Source organism: Stegostoma tigrinum, chromosome 27 (assembly GCF_030684315.1).
Source record: "Stegostoma tigrinum isolate sSteTig4 chromosome 27, sSteTig4.hap1, whole genome shotgun sequence".
NCBI lineage: Eukaryota > Metazoa > Chordata > Chondrichthyes > Orectolobiformes > Stegostomatidae > Stegostoma > Stegostoma tigrinum.
The window spans coordinates 21760787-21776314 of NC_081380.1; the positions used below are offsets into that span (position 1 = coordinate 21760787).

The following is a 15528-nucleotide window of genomic DNA, read 5'->3' on the forward strand; positions in this document are numbered from 1 at the left end:
GGAGAAAGTGCTGGCTAGAAGGGCTTCACAGCAGAGCCTGTGCAGGTGTCACTTGTGCCTGAAGAAGACAAGAGATGGAATGAGTAGCACTATAAGGCTAAAGGGAAAGCAGCATGACATGATGGATCATATTTAGTTTCTGGGCCATTGGTGTCTCAGCAACCCTGCTCTCCCGCAAGCTCGCTCAAGGATCTTTTTGTAAAGGATTAGGAGAAAAATGTTGTACAGTGCACCACCTGCCTTGGCCCTCTCTGCCCTATTGTGTGCCATTTTCGTCTGCTCTGAGACAAAGGGAGGGATTGAGAGAGATGGAAGTGGATGATGTAACTGGTGTTGGTGCAGTTAGGAAAAGCTGGTGAGTTGCCCCAAGTGAGGGAGTAGGAAGGGCAGAGGCATGCAGGGTTAGTATGTGGGGGATGGGAGGGGTATATGATGTGTTTGAGGGCTATTGAGGGGAGATCTTCATGCAACATGAGCCTTGGTGAAGGGGTATGTATAAGCCACATTTAAGCAAGCATGAAGCATCAGAGAGAAGATTTTGGCACGTATCTTGCAAAAGTCAGTAATATTCTTGGGCATTTCTGAGCGTTCTTTCAGCCTGTGGATACTGCATTGAACCATTGTGGTTGCTTCAGACCAGACTGGCACCTTTATCTCTCCTAACAGCCCTAAGGAAACAGGATGACCCTACTCCATACCATTCCATCCATCAGGGCCAGGACAATAATGTTCAAAGTTGCCTTGTTGGCCATACCTGGGGCAATTCTTCTCACTACCTTTAGTGTAAAGGGCACTTCTTGGCTTAGTGTTTGAACTGGTCCACAGCTGAGATTTAAATACTAATGCCGGGATACTCGGAATATTCCTTTAGCAGTGAGTACCTATATATTGCTGTTGAGCCTAAGAGAGAGTGAGTGCTGCGGTTGAGACACGGTGCATACTAATTGAGCTGAACAGAGGAAACGTGTGTGGAAAAACACACTAGCGCATACTGAGAGAAACCGGTAGGAATTTACATCTAACTGATGTTTGGAAAAACTTCAGCCTGTGGTTTGAAAATTGAAGATACTCCTTTGCAGGAATGAACAAGTGACATAGAAAGGACGGCTGGGCTGGGAACTTTCTTCTGCAAACAATGGTTGATAATACTACTTCAGTTAATTTTAAAAAATGAGATTGATAGATTGGAGTTAACCAAAAGTATTCCTAGATTTGGACACTGACAGGTACATGGAATCAGGTCACAAACCATTAGAAGTAGCCATATACAATCAAGGGCCTGCAGTCAGAATGTGAGATGCTAATGTGGGGTCTTTGAGAAATAGATCAGATCATTCCAGCAGCCTATCTTGAGACACTAGGTAGTGACTGTGTGCCCATGTTAATATCAGTTTGTGCACAGGACCTCTCAAACAGCATCATGATAATGAACAGATAATCTGATTTTAGTTGAGGCATAAATATTATTCAGGGCACCCAGTTTAATTATCCTGTTTGTCTTTGACGTAAGGCGTGCATTCTTTGTGTCCACCTGAGGAAGCCGGCTCAAAAGAAGGAACATCCAACAGTGCAGCGCTCCCTTTGGTCAATGCTGCAATGAACTGTTTGATTTCTGTGCTCAAGTTCTGACTACTCAAACTTGAAATTGGTCCAACAATTAACAGCAACTCCTATTTGTTCAGCATTTTTAACATAAAATGTCCTGTGGTTTTTTTTTGACAGGAGAATTTGGATCAAACTTTGATACCAATTCACATAAAGTAAGGTTAGGTCAGATGGCCAAAAACTAATCAAAAGAATTAGGTTTTGAGGAAAGTCATAAAGCCGAAGAGATCTGAGGAGGAGATTTGGGACCAGGCTCACTGGTGATAGAGAAATTAGGAGTGTGCACTATGCCTGAATTTGAAAAATGCCGAGGTTGTGGAGAGTCATATTTAGGGAGGAACCTACACGGATAGGGAGGGAGTGAGACCATGGACGGCTTCCAAAGGAAGGATGAGAATTTAAAATTTTAGCATGACCATAATGGGAGCCACCGTAGGTCAGTGAGGATCGGTTCAATATGTTCACATGACTTGGTTTGTGTTAGGGTACAGGAATTAAGTTTTGGATGCGCTAAATATGGAAAGGTGGAATATTGGAAGGTGATCAGGTCACAGCTACAGGTAATAAAGGCGTGGATGAGGGCTTCTGCAGCAGATGAGTTGAGCAAGATATTTGGTGGAAGTCGAACTCTGGATCAAATGCTGTCCTCCCCCAGGTTTTGAATAATCAAAGATCACCCAATCTGCTGTCAGAAGGTCTCCTGGATTGTAGGCAGAATAGATGTTTTCTTCCTGCTGTCCCTAACATCAGCTGATACTGGCTGCCTATGATCAGAAGTCTGATGAAAATTCTCTGGACTTGAAACGGTAGCTCTGCTCTCTTTCCACTGCTGCCAGACTGGCTGAGTTTCACCAGCAATTTCTATTTTTGTTTTAGATCTCCAGCATCTGCAGTTCCTTGTTTTATTTTATGTTTTTAAAAGATATTTGGACGGATATATGAATAGCAATGGTTTGGAGGCTGTGGGCCAGCAGAAGGTAGGTGGGACTAGTTTGGCATGGAATGGCTGCCCTGAAGGGTCTATTTCTGTGCTGTATGACTCTATAAATAGTTAAATAACATATTTTCCTCTGCTGCTTTACCCGTTGTATTCATCCATCTCTACACCTTATCTCTGTTCCTATTAGTTCTTATGATCTTCATTTTCCTATTACCACAGAAACATACACTGAAACATTGACTATGAAAATATCTCTCTTTTACACTTTGGTTACTGTTTTAGCAAGAGGTGGATACTTGCAAAATGTAGCTCAACCCTGATAGCAACAAGTGTTGAGATTTGTAATTTGACATTTGTCAGATATTTAGCAACGTTAGTTAGCTGAAATTGTTGACTACCTAAAGTCAACTAAAGCTTTGTATTGCTGTTTTTCTAAAATATTTATCTAAATCTTAAATATTAACAGACATTATCAAATTAAGTAATACCCTATCAAGATCAGAATTAAAGATTAATTTTAATCACTTCAAGAGCTGTGTGTTTAATACCCAACCTTTCTTCATCAAAATACTTCCAGAGTAATGGCCAGACATGTTCAACTCCTCCATTAAAGTTCACCGGAGTTAATAGGAACATCCAACTTAATAAATCAATTTCCCATTTTCAACTGAGAAACATCTTATTGTATCAACTGAATAATTGTTGTGAAGATGTATTATCATGAAAAATCAATTTGAATATTGTTGACTGGACTTGTATCTAGATCGTGAATTTCTTCGAAGGACCACTGGCTACCGCAATAAAACAAGCTATTTGACTGAAGTCACCATGCCTATGATGTGTTCAAAGTGAGGTCACATGACACAGTTTCTGGGTGTAATAAAATTATTGGATTTGAACATAGAGAGGGAACTTGCAGAAATTCAAGAAACCTCCTCAGACAGCACCTCCAAACCAATGACCACTTTCATATTGAAGGACAAGGGCAGCAGATACACGGGAATGCCACTAACAGCAACTTCCCGTCCAAGCCACTCACCATCCTGATATGGAAATATATCGCCTTCACTTCTTTGGGTCCGAATCCCAGAATTCCCTCCCTAATGGCATTGTGGGTCAAACCACAGCAACGGACTACAGCAGTTCAAAGAGCAGCTTGCCTACTCACCTTCTGAAAGGTAGCTAGAGATGGGCAATAAATGCTGGCTAGGCCACGATGCCCATATCCCACAAATGAATTTTTTTTAAAAAATCGCGCTATGCCTTTGTCTGTGGCTGACTGATGACATTTACCAAATGATCCCAGTTTAACATAAACTCAATGCTGGATGCTTGTGGATGTCAGCTGCTTTGTTCTGGATGGTGTCAAGCTCTTGAATGTTGTTGGAGCTGCATCTTTCCAGGTAAGTGGGGACTATCCCATCACACTCCTGAATTGTGTTCTGTAGAAGCTTCTTGAAGGGGCAAATCGTGCCTTAAATTTAAATTTCATCCAATTTAATGGTTTGCTGCATTCATGGGATAATGAGGCCATTTCAAAATGAAATAGCTTTCGATGAGGTTTTAAGGCACAGCCTTAATAAAACCAGGTAAGTATAGGCCAGTTAGCTTAACATTTGTCTCGGGGAAAGTACTGAAGTTTGCCACAAAGAACATGACAGCAGAACATTTAGGAATGCTTAATAAAATCAAGGAGAGGCAGCACAGCTTCATGAAGGGAAACTAGATTGGCTTAGCTTTTAAACTCCGAAGTGCTTTACAAAGAAATAGTTATTTTCTTTTAAAGTCCATAACAATCCTAAACATTTTAATTTAAAATTAGTTTGTAATTAGATTAACAGATACATAGTTATGTTGATGCTATAAATAATCAAATAGATTATTCTGTAATGTTCATCTATTTGTTACATATGCTCCTTATGGAATGTAGCTGGGGAAATAATGGAGAACTAGGAAATGGCAGAGGAGTTGAATAAATCATTTGCATCAGTCTTCACAATAGAGGACATTCTGTCTTTATAATGGGGTTAAAAGCTGATAAATCTCCTGGACCTAAGGCATTGCATACTCGGATTTTAAAAGATAAACCTACAGAGATAATGGATGCACTGGTAGTAATCATCTCAGGATCTTTAGATTTGGGGAAAGTCTCAGACAATGGGAAATCTGCCGATGTAACATCCTTGTTAAAGGAGGAGGAGAAAACCAGGTAAGTATAGGCCAGTTAGCTTAACATTTGTCTCGGGGAAAGTACTGAAGTTTGCCACAAAGAACATGACAGCAGAACATTTAGGAATGCTTAATAAAATCAAGGAGAGGCAGCACAGCTTCATGAAGGGAAAATCATGCCTTTTGAAAACTAGTAGAGAAGTGGAACAAGGAAAGGGATCACTTCGCTGCTCCTAATTCTTTTGCAATAGCATCATCTCAGAACCCAACTAGTGTGTAGATTGCTAACATGTGTAAAGTTATTTTGGTCAGAACATTTAATGTCAGAACAAATTAAAAGAGGCAGTTAAACTAAATAATGTCTTAATAATGTGACCAACCTTACAGTTAATAGGATGAAATTAATACAAATGTTTATAAATTATGGATCTGGATATTTGCTTCGGAGGTAGTGTGCAGTCAGGAAAATTCCCAGCTTTCTGTACCCATCTCAGGAGAAGTGTCCCCAATAGCAGGATCTTTGTTCTGCAGTTTAGGGGAAGGATCAAGGAGGGCAGGACGGTATTGGGTCTGCCTTCCTGGATTCAAATCAGGGATGGCCTCAGGGGACACTAAATGTTAAAGTAGGCCACTTCCCCAACACACCTTGGCCTGTATTTCTTCCAGAGATCGTAAGAACTGCTGATGCTGGAGTCAGAGACAACACAGTGTGGAGCTGGAGGAACACAGCAGGCCAGGCAGCATCAGAGGAACAGGAAAGTTGATGTTTTGGGTTGGGACCCTTCTTCAGAAAAAAAATTTCTTCCAGTTGCTTTGTTAAATGTTAGGCTCCTGGACATCACCGCTGAGCCTCTTGCCTTCTTGCAAACTCATTTCAAGCTATGTCCCTGCCTCCAGTCATCCCTATGGCCCTCCCTGTTTGCTATATCAAATTAGAGCCAACACATAACTATTATGTCATCACTTTAAGAGGGAACATGCTGATGAGCAAGTATGCAGGATGTAGAACATGCAACCAGCAGGCTTTGCACAGCTGAGTTTGCTTCAAGTTGAGTGAAGGGGAATAATCGTATTTTCCTGTAAAATTTGCTGAACCACCATAACAGCTCCATCTGCTCGGTATCCTGCAGCATGTCTTCAAACAAGCGGTGTTCAACATCCTTGGTTCAGATTGTGTGTTCTTCCACAAGCTTATCAATGACCTCCCGCCAACCACCCCCCCCCCCCCATCACATATTGGCTCCAGATGGCCAACCTAATGCCAATTCATGCTCCACAGCCACAACCACAACAGTTCTGTGCTAACCTAGTCCCACCCCTACTAAACTTCGCCCTCCCACTCTTCACGGACACTGAACGAGGTAGCATAAATCCAAGAGCTCCGCTAAGATGAAACAAAATACGCTATTATCTATTTCAGATATCACTATATTAAAAACCCTAAATCATGAAAACCCATTCAGTTTATTTGAATCCATTCATATATTTAATTAAAAAAAATTGCCACCCCTCATCAAGGACATTGAATCCTTTAATACTCTGAGTTGCCAATAAAACGGTCATTGTACAGGCCCCACTTTCTTACCCTCAACCCGTGTTAATGAGAAGTTGTGGAAAGCAGCCAAGCAGTAATAAGATGATGATTAACTCTACTGATATAACTTACGGATATAATAAATCTGTAGGCACAGCTTTTTTTTAAAAAAAAACACTCAATCACTAGCTTGCTATTTTCACAGTTTTTTAAAAGGACAGATTATTTAAATAACTTGACAGGGGTGACTGAAGAGCAAAGCAAGGGGTCATGGAGTCTCTTTATAATGTTGAAAGCACAGTCTGGTCGGGCCATTACCTTACAGCTGGTAAGGTAAAAGGTGTACCAAGCTATAAGTTACTGTATGCATTACCATCAATGAAAGAAATTTAAAGCGGATCACACAGTTTGCACCCATGGCTAAGTTCCAACAAGTGGCAAACAGGTTGTACCCTTTCAGTTGGCAGAGGAATACTGACCAGTTCCATTGCTGCATCAGTGAAAAATCAGGGCTTCTTGTGCATTTCTGCTTCAAATTAGACCTAGAGATTTACACTTTACATCAGGGTTGACTCCAAGAGAACAAAAGGGTCGTTTAAATCTCCATTACAAAAAAAACTAAAATCTTCAAGTCTGTTCTCTCATGTCACATATTACACTTACACTGAGAGACTTATTTTCTTGCTGATGGTTTTCAACAAGTTAGCTTAGTGTATGGGTGCAGGCAAAGTGTGAGGTAAATCTGTTTAGGAGGCAATAGACACTTAATCAGTTCTACCTATTATTGTTACCTTAAACATAAAGCTTGAAACTGGTCCTGGAGCGTGACAAGTGCTTAACATTTGTTTCATTTAAATCAAGATTAATACCAATAATTCCTTGTCACCCAGAGTCGTCTTATTTCGAAACGCTGAGAAGAAAATACATGGCAAATGGAAAATTACTTGGACTTACCTCAGGTTAAACAAATACCCTACCTGCCAATTCAGTTACATTCAAAACCCCTAGTTCTGCTGGAGCAGCAAGGGGTTTTCATGGTGAAACTTCATCCATCAATGAACACCTCCAAAACACAAACCTCCTTCCTGGTTGTGTAACTTTGCTTTGTGTAAATGTACCCATGTTATTAGCAAAACCTGAAGATTAACTCCTAAGTTATGAGGTCCTGAGGATTTAAAAGGGACTGAAAGCTGAATGGAAGGTATTGGTATGAAAATACTGGGTGAAACAGTGGCTCAGTGGTTAGCACTGCTGCCTCACCGCACCAGGGACCGGAGTTTGATTCAGCCTTGAGTGACCATTTATGTGGAGTTTCCACATTATCTCCATGTCTACAGGGTTTCCACTGGGTGCTCTGGTTTTCTCCCATCAGTCAAAGATTTGGAAGGTAGGTGAATTGGCCCTGCTAAGTTGCCCGTATTGTCCACGGATGTATAGGCTTGGTGAATTGCCATGGTAAATATGGGGATAGGAGTGCGGTTCTTCCAATGGTCAATGGAGACACCATGGGCTGAATAGCGTCTTTCCACACTAAGGATTCTATGAAAAGCATGCTCATGAACAGCTATTTTGAGACTTTGTCCAACTGAACAATCTGCTGTGCAACTGTTCCTAGTCCTTTAGTTGGACGTGATTTTAGGTTTCGGTCAATGTAATCCTGAAATGGGCAACAAGACTCAAGAAAGACAGAAGTGGACTAACTAGACTTGCCTGTGAAGTGGATCATTAGCCAAAAATCCCATGCTGCCACCTGATGCAATGGTGTCTACAGAATCCAGGCAGAGATCAGGCATTAGGCCTGGGCTAGTATGGCAATTGAGTCACACCGCTGCAGTAATAAACAAAAGGCCAACTTTATAGTCTCTACATTAAAAAAATTATCAAATTGACCTACTTTTATCTTTAAAATGTGTTCACTACAGCACTTAATTATGTTAAATCTTCAGAAGTCTTTTTTGTTTGCTACAGCAATTTTTCATTATTTTGTGTTACACATTAATACCCCTCACTACTGATATTCCAGCATTCTAACCATGGAAAAGAGGTAGTTCTACAGCATAGGTGGTGATCTTTAGTTTGGCAGTGAGGCAAACAGAATATGAAAAGAAAACAGCTGAAATAGTAAAAGAAAAGCTGGTTTAAAATCCTTTTGAAAAGAAAGTGCAGATGGATTCCTGCAGATGTCCTTAGTTCCATAAAATGTTACAAGCTGTGTGACGGCGCTCAGGAATGCTTCAGTTCACGATAGCCATTATATCCCTGACTTGGCCATTGTGCCTATTGTAAAAAAAAATCCTCACATATAAGGCGGTATTCAAGAAGTGAACCAGGATGTAACTCTCCATTCTTAAAATGCCTATTAACTACATCAGTTACAGATTTATCTTTCACTCCCGATGAGCTATAAAAGCTGGCTGAGCTGCAGATTAAGCTGGAAGTGCATGTCTGTAGCACACTGAAATCAGTCTCAGACTATTCCAACAAGATTTATTTTGATAAAGCTTTTATCTTAGAGATCAATTATGAATACAGTACCATAGTCTAGTCTTTATAAATGTAACCATTACACAATTTGAGTATAGATTTCAGCTTAATCTACTGTCAATCATCAATATTCAATGTGACACCAACATCACAGCAACTTGCCAGTCCAATTTTGTCTTAATCAAAAGCATCTGCTTTTTAGCCAAAGTTTTTCCTTCAATAGAAAACTTTGTCCGTAGTTAATTGTTAGAAATATTTGACGTACGTCCAATACAAATTTCTTGCATGTTTGAGTTATCTACTGCTGGCATTAACACGAGCAGACAACCTAAGTGCTCTGTCTTCTTTTTAGCCACGCTCTCAGTTGCTCAATCTGCGAAGTCACACTACTGCGTGCAGTGCCTCCAGCTGCTGTGTACTGTTCCACGCTGTTTTCGTAATTCCATACCTTTGACACATCAGTGTCAAACAGAGGGCTTTAAATAAAAAGAGCTCATTTTATCAGGGAAACACAATTAGATCTTTGTTTCAGTATACAACATTAAAATAATGCGAATCAAACACTTATGATAAAGGCTCAACACATGCTTGCTCTGAACCTTCATTGGAATTACTCTAGATGATCCCTTTCTGTTTAATTTTGCACCCACATCCCCACTTCAAATGGAAAAGTTACGCCTACAGTGGGCACACAAGAACAGTGGAGAGAATTGAAATGAATTGTAAAACTCTTTAATGGATGTACAAGAATTTTTCAACATTGGAGCAGCCAATTTTGGGCCTTAATCTAAAATTGTTTCCTTTCTTGTTGTGATTCGCACAAATAAATTCAAAATGAAATCTTCCGCGAATAAACTTTAAGATATGATAATTCGTTGAAACAATACCAACTCATATGTATAAAAGCGCCATTGAGAAACTTAGATATACAGTGGGAAAAGTAAGTAAATATCAGGAAAACAAACAAATGTGTTATCCCTTCTGATACTAAGGAAAAACATTCAGTTTGCTTTCAGGAATCCATTGTTTCCCCTGTTGCAATGTTCAGGTGCAACCGAAAAACATTAAAAATAGTTAAGTTCTATCCTATTCCTACTGATGGCGTTCCACCCCCTTCTCATCATTCTTCTACCTTCACAATGTGTTTTCACAGCACTGCTTCAGCCTGTGCCAGGCTTCCTACTGCTTGTCTTTTGCTCAAAAAAGCTGCACAAAAACTGTAACTGCCTACCCACATTTAGTTAACCCCTGTTTGCTCTTTACATTACCCTCTTACACATATTTATTTTCTCCATTTTTTATGGCAAGCAATAATATTGGGGTTGTCCTAGCATGAACTGATTGGGACTTATTACTTTTTGATGCATTGATGTCTACTCTTCGCAATAAAAGGTGAATTCAATCGATCAATAATGCATACCTAATGGTGAGGTTGTAGATTGCTGACTGAGCTGGTGTGTTTGATTGCAGATATTTCATCACGCTGCTAGGTAACATCGTCAGTGTGCCTCCGGTGAAGCGTTGGTGTTCCATCCTGCTTGTTATTTATATGCCTCGGTTTGCTGGGGTGGTTGGTATTACTTCTGGTTCTGTTTCTCAGTGGTTTGTATATCGGGTCCAGATCAATGTGTTTGTTGATGGAGTTCCAGTTGGAATGCCAGGCCTCCAGGAATTCCCTGGCATGTCTCTGTTTGGCTCGCATTGTTACGGATGTGTTGTCTCAGTATACACAGACAAAGATGGACACAAATTTGATTGGGACTACACATCCGTAACAAAGCGAACCAAACAGAGACACGCCAGGGAATTCTTGGAGGCCTGGTATTCCAACTGGAACTCCATCAACAAACACATTGAACTGGACCCGAACCACAAACCACACTTCACCAGAGGGGGCCTGATGATGTTACCCAGCAAGGTGACGAAATGTCTGCAACCGAACGCACAGGCTCAGTGAGCAAGTCTTTAACCTCATCCACAACCTGAGCTACAGATCTTCTCAAAAACTTTAAACTTACCTAATGGTCTTCAAATCATCCAAGGACAGATCTTTTACTTCAATACCTTTCTTTTCTGCCAAATGTACAGCTCTTCCAGAAGCACTGTGAGCATCTCTAAATGGCATCTAGAGTGAGACAAATCTGGTCAAGAATTCAGGTGTAACCACAAACATAACTAGACACCAACACACACCCACACCCCACACACACCCACACAACCACACACACACAGAGACAAAGAACAACAAACAAGGAAATTACAGTATAGGAGCAGGCCCTTCGGTCCTCCAAGCCTGCACCGATCCAGATCCTCTATCTAAACCTGTCACCTATTTTCCAAGGATCTGTATCCCTCTGCTCTCTGCCCATTCATGTATCTGTCTAGATACATCTTAAATGACGCTATTGTGCCAGTCTCTACCACCTCCGCTGGCAATGTGTCCCAGGCACCCACCACCCTCTGCATAAAGAATGTTCCACGCTTATCTCCCTTAAACTTTTCCCCTCTCACCTTGAAATCGTGACCCCTAGTAACTGAGTGCCCCACTCACACACACAGACACACCCACCCAGAGTTTAAATAATGGGGGAATTTCTAACTATAAAGGTACAATAATGTCACCATTATTTGTGGCCTTTTTGTAGTATTTAACAGGACCAGACAGCACACTTCCATTCAGAATGACTTTAGAATCCAGAATATGAGGGGGCTAACCAGCCTGAGCTGAAAATTCTGAATTTTTGAAACAAAGATTAGACCCCTGTAGTAACTAACTTAATGTAAGATAAACTGTAACAACAACCCATCCGAATCTGTATTTCCATGTAAAAACAGAGACAGTAGATTTTAATCTATTATCACTACTAAAGTTGTGATGAACAGATGAATCTGCGCATTCAGAAAAGCCAAAAGGTATATGGAACAAAGGTGCACACACCAATTTTGTTAATGGAATTTATATTACTGCAAAATTTTTTCATTAAGATTGGCATGGGGAGCCTCTTGAGAAAGAAATAACTTTGTGACTTGTGTATTTGTTAATTGGCCACAATTATTATGCTAATGAAGCAGACTGTTAAAATAGTATAAGAGATTATGGGAACTAATCACCATCATCCTTAGTAAAAGGCTGATCAAATAGAGAATTCTGTGGTTCAGAACTGAGTTGTACTGCAAACTAGCGAATCTTATCGTCCAGCTAGAAATTGAGATGCAACTACTCATTCTACTGTACTATATACTCAGTGGCTTTTGATACAAGAGCGGGATGGTAAAGATTAGAACTCCAGACTGTAATTCATTAGCTGATCAGAAACAAATTTCTTTGGAATTGATCAATGCAAAGAGCAGATGGTTTAACTTTCTCAACATTGTTATTGGCTGGGAGTTTTAAGGAAGAAGTTGTTTCCTAAACCTGAATGGTTTTCTTTTCCAAAGCGTACCATTTGCTACATGTAGAAGCTACTAAATTCACTGACTATTCCTTACTGGCATTAAACAAAGAAACACAGCTTCAGCTTTCACACATAGAATAAATACTCACTTTCTTTCGAACCAAGTAATAGGCCAAATCAGTAGCTAGCATGTCAGAGCTCAAAGCCTTCCTCATGGCATCTTCGTGAACCTTCAAGAAAAAGTAGCATCATACACAATTAATGCAGCAGTGTCATCTTCACCGTGGCAAGTAGGTCAAAAAACCCTCCCACATCATCTCATGCAAATTTTAAGTGATGACTAAAAAACAGCAGAAATAGAAAGCTGTCAAGTTCTTGATTAATATTCTCAGTGTAAGATGTCAATTCCTGATTTCTGGAAATATTTAATGAAAGTTTAAAATATTTGCCCCTGCATAGTGTAACACCACCACAACAATGTTGAAAGTAGAGAGAGTTTGGGCAAGTGTGTTGCGTGCGTGTGCGTGTGCCATGCGTGCGCGCGATGGTGGGGTGGGGGGGGGCGGGGGAGAGGTGTTGGTGGTGGTGTGCTAGTGAGACAGCCCAATCTGACCCAACCCCAGAGGAGACAGCCACACTGAACCCTGCCGCATCTTCACCATCCCCCCAGACCTCCCACTGACTGAGGACGAACGGTCAGTCCTTAGTAAGGGGCTCACCTTTGTCCCCCTACAACCACACATCAACGAATACCAGTCATGTTTGGACATAGAGCAGTTTTTCCGCCGTCTTCGCCTCCACGCTTACTTCTTCAACCGGGAGCCTAACCCTCCTTCCACTGACCCCTTCACCTGCTTCCAACACAAGTCCTCCTCCTGGACACCACCCCCAGGCCTCCTACCCTCCCTCGACCTCTTCATCTCCAACTGCCATCGAGACATTAACCGCCTCAACCTCTCCACCCCTCTCACCCACTCCAACCACTCCCCCGCAGAACGGGCAGCCCTCCGCTCCCACCCCAACCTCACCAACAAACCCGCAGACAAGGGTGGCGCAATGGTAGTATGGCGCACTGACCTCTACATCGCCAAGGCCAGACGCCAACTCTCCGACACCACCTCCTACCGCCCCCTCGATCATGACCCCACACCCGAGCACCAAATCATCATCTCCAACACCATTCACGACCTCATCACCTCAGGGGACCTCCCACCCACAGCCTCCAACCTCATTGTTCCCCAACCCCGCACGGCCCGTTTCTATCTCCTTCCCAAAATCCACAAACCTGCCTGCCCTGGTCGACCCATCGTCTCAGCCTGCTCCTGCCCCACCGAACTCATCTCCACCTATCTGGACTCCATTTTCTCCCCTTTGGTCCAGGAACTCCCCACCTACGTCCGTGACACCACCCACGCCCTCCACCTCCTCCAGGACTTCCAATTCCCTGGCCCCCAACACCTCATATTCACCATGGACGTCCAGTCCCTATACACCTGCATTCCGCATGCAGATGGCCTCAAGGCCCTCCGCTTCTTCCTGTCCCGGAGGCCCGACCAGTCCCCCTCCACCGACACTCTCATCCGCCTAGCTGAACTCGTCCTCACCCTCAACAAATTCTCTTTCGATTCCTCTCACTTCCTACAGACTAAGGGGGTGGCCATGGGCACCCGCATGGGCCCCAGCTATGCCTGCCTCTTTGTAGGTTACGTGGAACAGTCCCTCTTCCGCACCTACACAGGCCCCAAACCCCACCTCTTCCTCCGGTACATTGATGACTGTATCGGCACCGCCTCTTGCTCCCCAGAGGAACTCGAACAGTTCATCCACTTCACCAACACCTTCCACCCCAACCTTCAGTTCACCTGGGCCATCTCCAGCACATCCCTCACCTTCCTAGACCTCTCAGTCTCCATCTCAGGCAACCAGCTTGTAACTGATGTCCATTTCAAGCCCACCGACTCCCACAGCTACCTAGAATACACCTCCTCCCACCCACCCTCCTGCAAAACTTCCATCCCCTATTCCCAATTCCTCCACCTCCGCTCCCACGATAAGACATTCCACTCCCGCACATCCCAGATGTCCAAGTTCTTCAAGGACCGCAACTTTCCCCCCACAGTGATCGAGAATGCCCTTGACCGCGTCTCCCGTATTTCCCGCAACACATCCCTCACACCCCGCCCCCGCCACAACCGCCCTAAGAGGATCCCCCTCATTCTCACACACCACCCTACCAACCTCCGGATACAACGCATCATCCTCCGACACTTCCGCCATTTACAATCTGACCCCACCACCCAAGACATTTTTCCATCCCCCACCCCTGTCTGCTTTCCGGAGAGACCACTCTCTCAGTGACTCCCTTGTTCGCTCCACACTGCCCTCCAACCCCACCACACCCGGCACCTTCCCCTGCAACCGCAGGAAATGCTACACTTGCTCCCACACCTCCTCCCTCACCCCTATCCCAGGCCCCAAGATGACATTCCACATTAAGCAGAGGTTCACCTGCACATATGCCAATGTGGTATACTGCATCCACTGTATCCGGTGTGGCTTCCTCTACATTGGGGAAACCAAGCGGAGGCTTGGAGACCGCTTTGCAGAACACCTCCGATCGGTTCGCAACAAACAGCTGCACCTCCCAGTCGCAAACCATTTCCACTCCCCCTCCCATTCTCTAGATGACATGTCCATCATGGGCCTCCTGCACTGCCACAATGATGCCACCCGAAGGTTGCAGGAACAGCAACTCATATTCCGCCTGGGAACCCTGCAGCCATATGGTATCAATGTGGACTTCACCAGTTTCAAAATCTCCCCTTCCCCTACTGCATCCCTAAACCAGCCCAGTTCGTCCCCTCCCCCCACTGCACCACACAACCAGCCCAGCTCTTTCCCCCCCCCACCCACTGCATCCCAAAACCAGTCCAACCTGTCTCTGCCTCCCTAACCGGTTCTTCCTCTCACCCATCCCTTCCTCCCACCCCAAGCCGCACCCCCATCTACCTACTAACCTCATCCCACCTCCTTGACCTGTCCGTCTTCCCTGGACTGACCTATCCCCTCCCTACCTCCCCACCTATCTTCTTTACTCTCCATCTTCGGTCCGCCTCCCCCTCTCTCCCTATTTATTCCAGTTCCCTCTCCCCATCCCCCTCTCTGATGAAGAGTCTAGGCCCGAAACGTCAGCTTTTGTGCTCCTGAGATGCTGCTGGGCCTGCTGTGTTCATCTAGCCTCACATTTTATTATCCTGACCTGGGGAAGTTTGGGTCAGCCAAGGTTACTTAATAAGAGTCAATGGTGTTGGGGGTAGTTATCAGCATTAGTAGAGGATTGGCCAACTCAGAGGGTGGACAAAGGGGGGCATTTTTAGGATGGCAACCCGTAACTAGTGGAG

The 15528-nt window shown here is 43.4% G+C and overlaps 1 protein-coding gene across 1 annotated transcript in view; it reads right to left on the reverse strand.

Annotated features, from left to right (window-relative positions):
- Positions 1 to 8715: 8715 nt before the first annotated feature.
- asl (argininosuccinate lyase) overlaps positions 8716 to 15528 on the reverse strand; it is a 37624-nt gene continuing 30811 nt past the window's right edge. The window contains exons 14-16 of the mRNA XM_059655382.1: positions 12277 to 12357; positions 10751 to 10857; positions 8716 to 9208 (exon numbers count right to left, since the gene is read on the reverse strand). Of these exons, the coding sequence (XP_059511365.1) occupies positions 9061 to 9208; positions 10751 to 10857; positions 12277 to 12357 (336 nt within the window). The 3' untranslated portion in view covers positions 8716 to 9060. The remainder of the gene's footprint in view (positions 9209 to 10750; positions 10858 to 12276; positions 12358 to 15528) is intronic.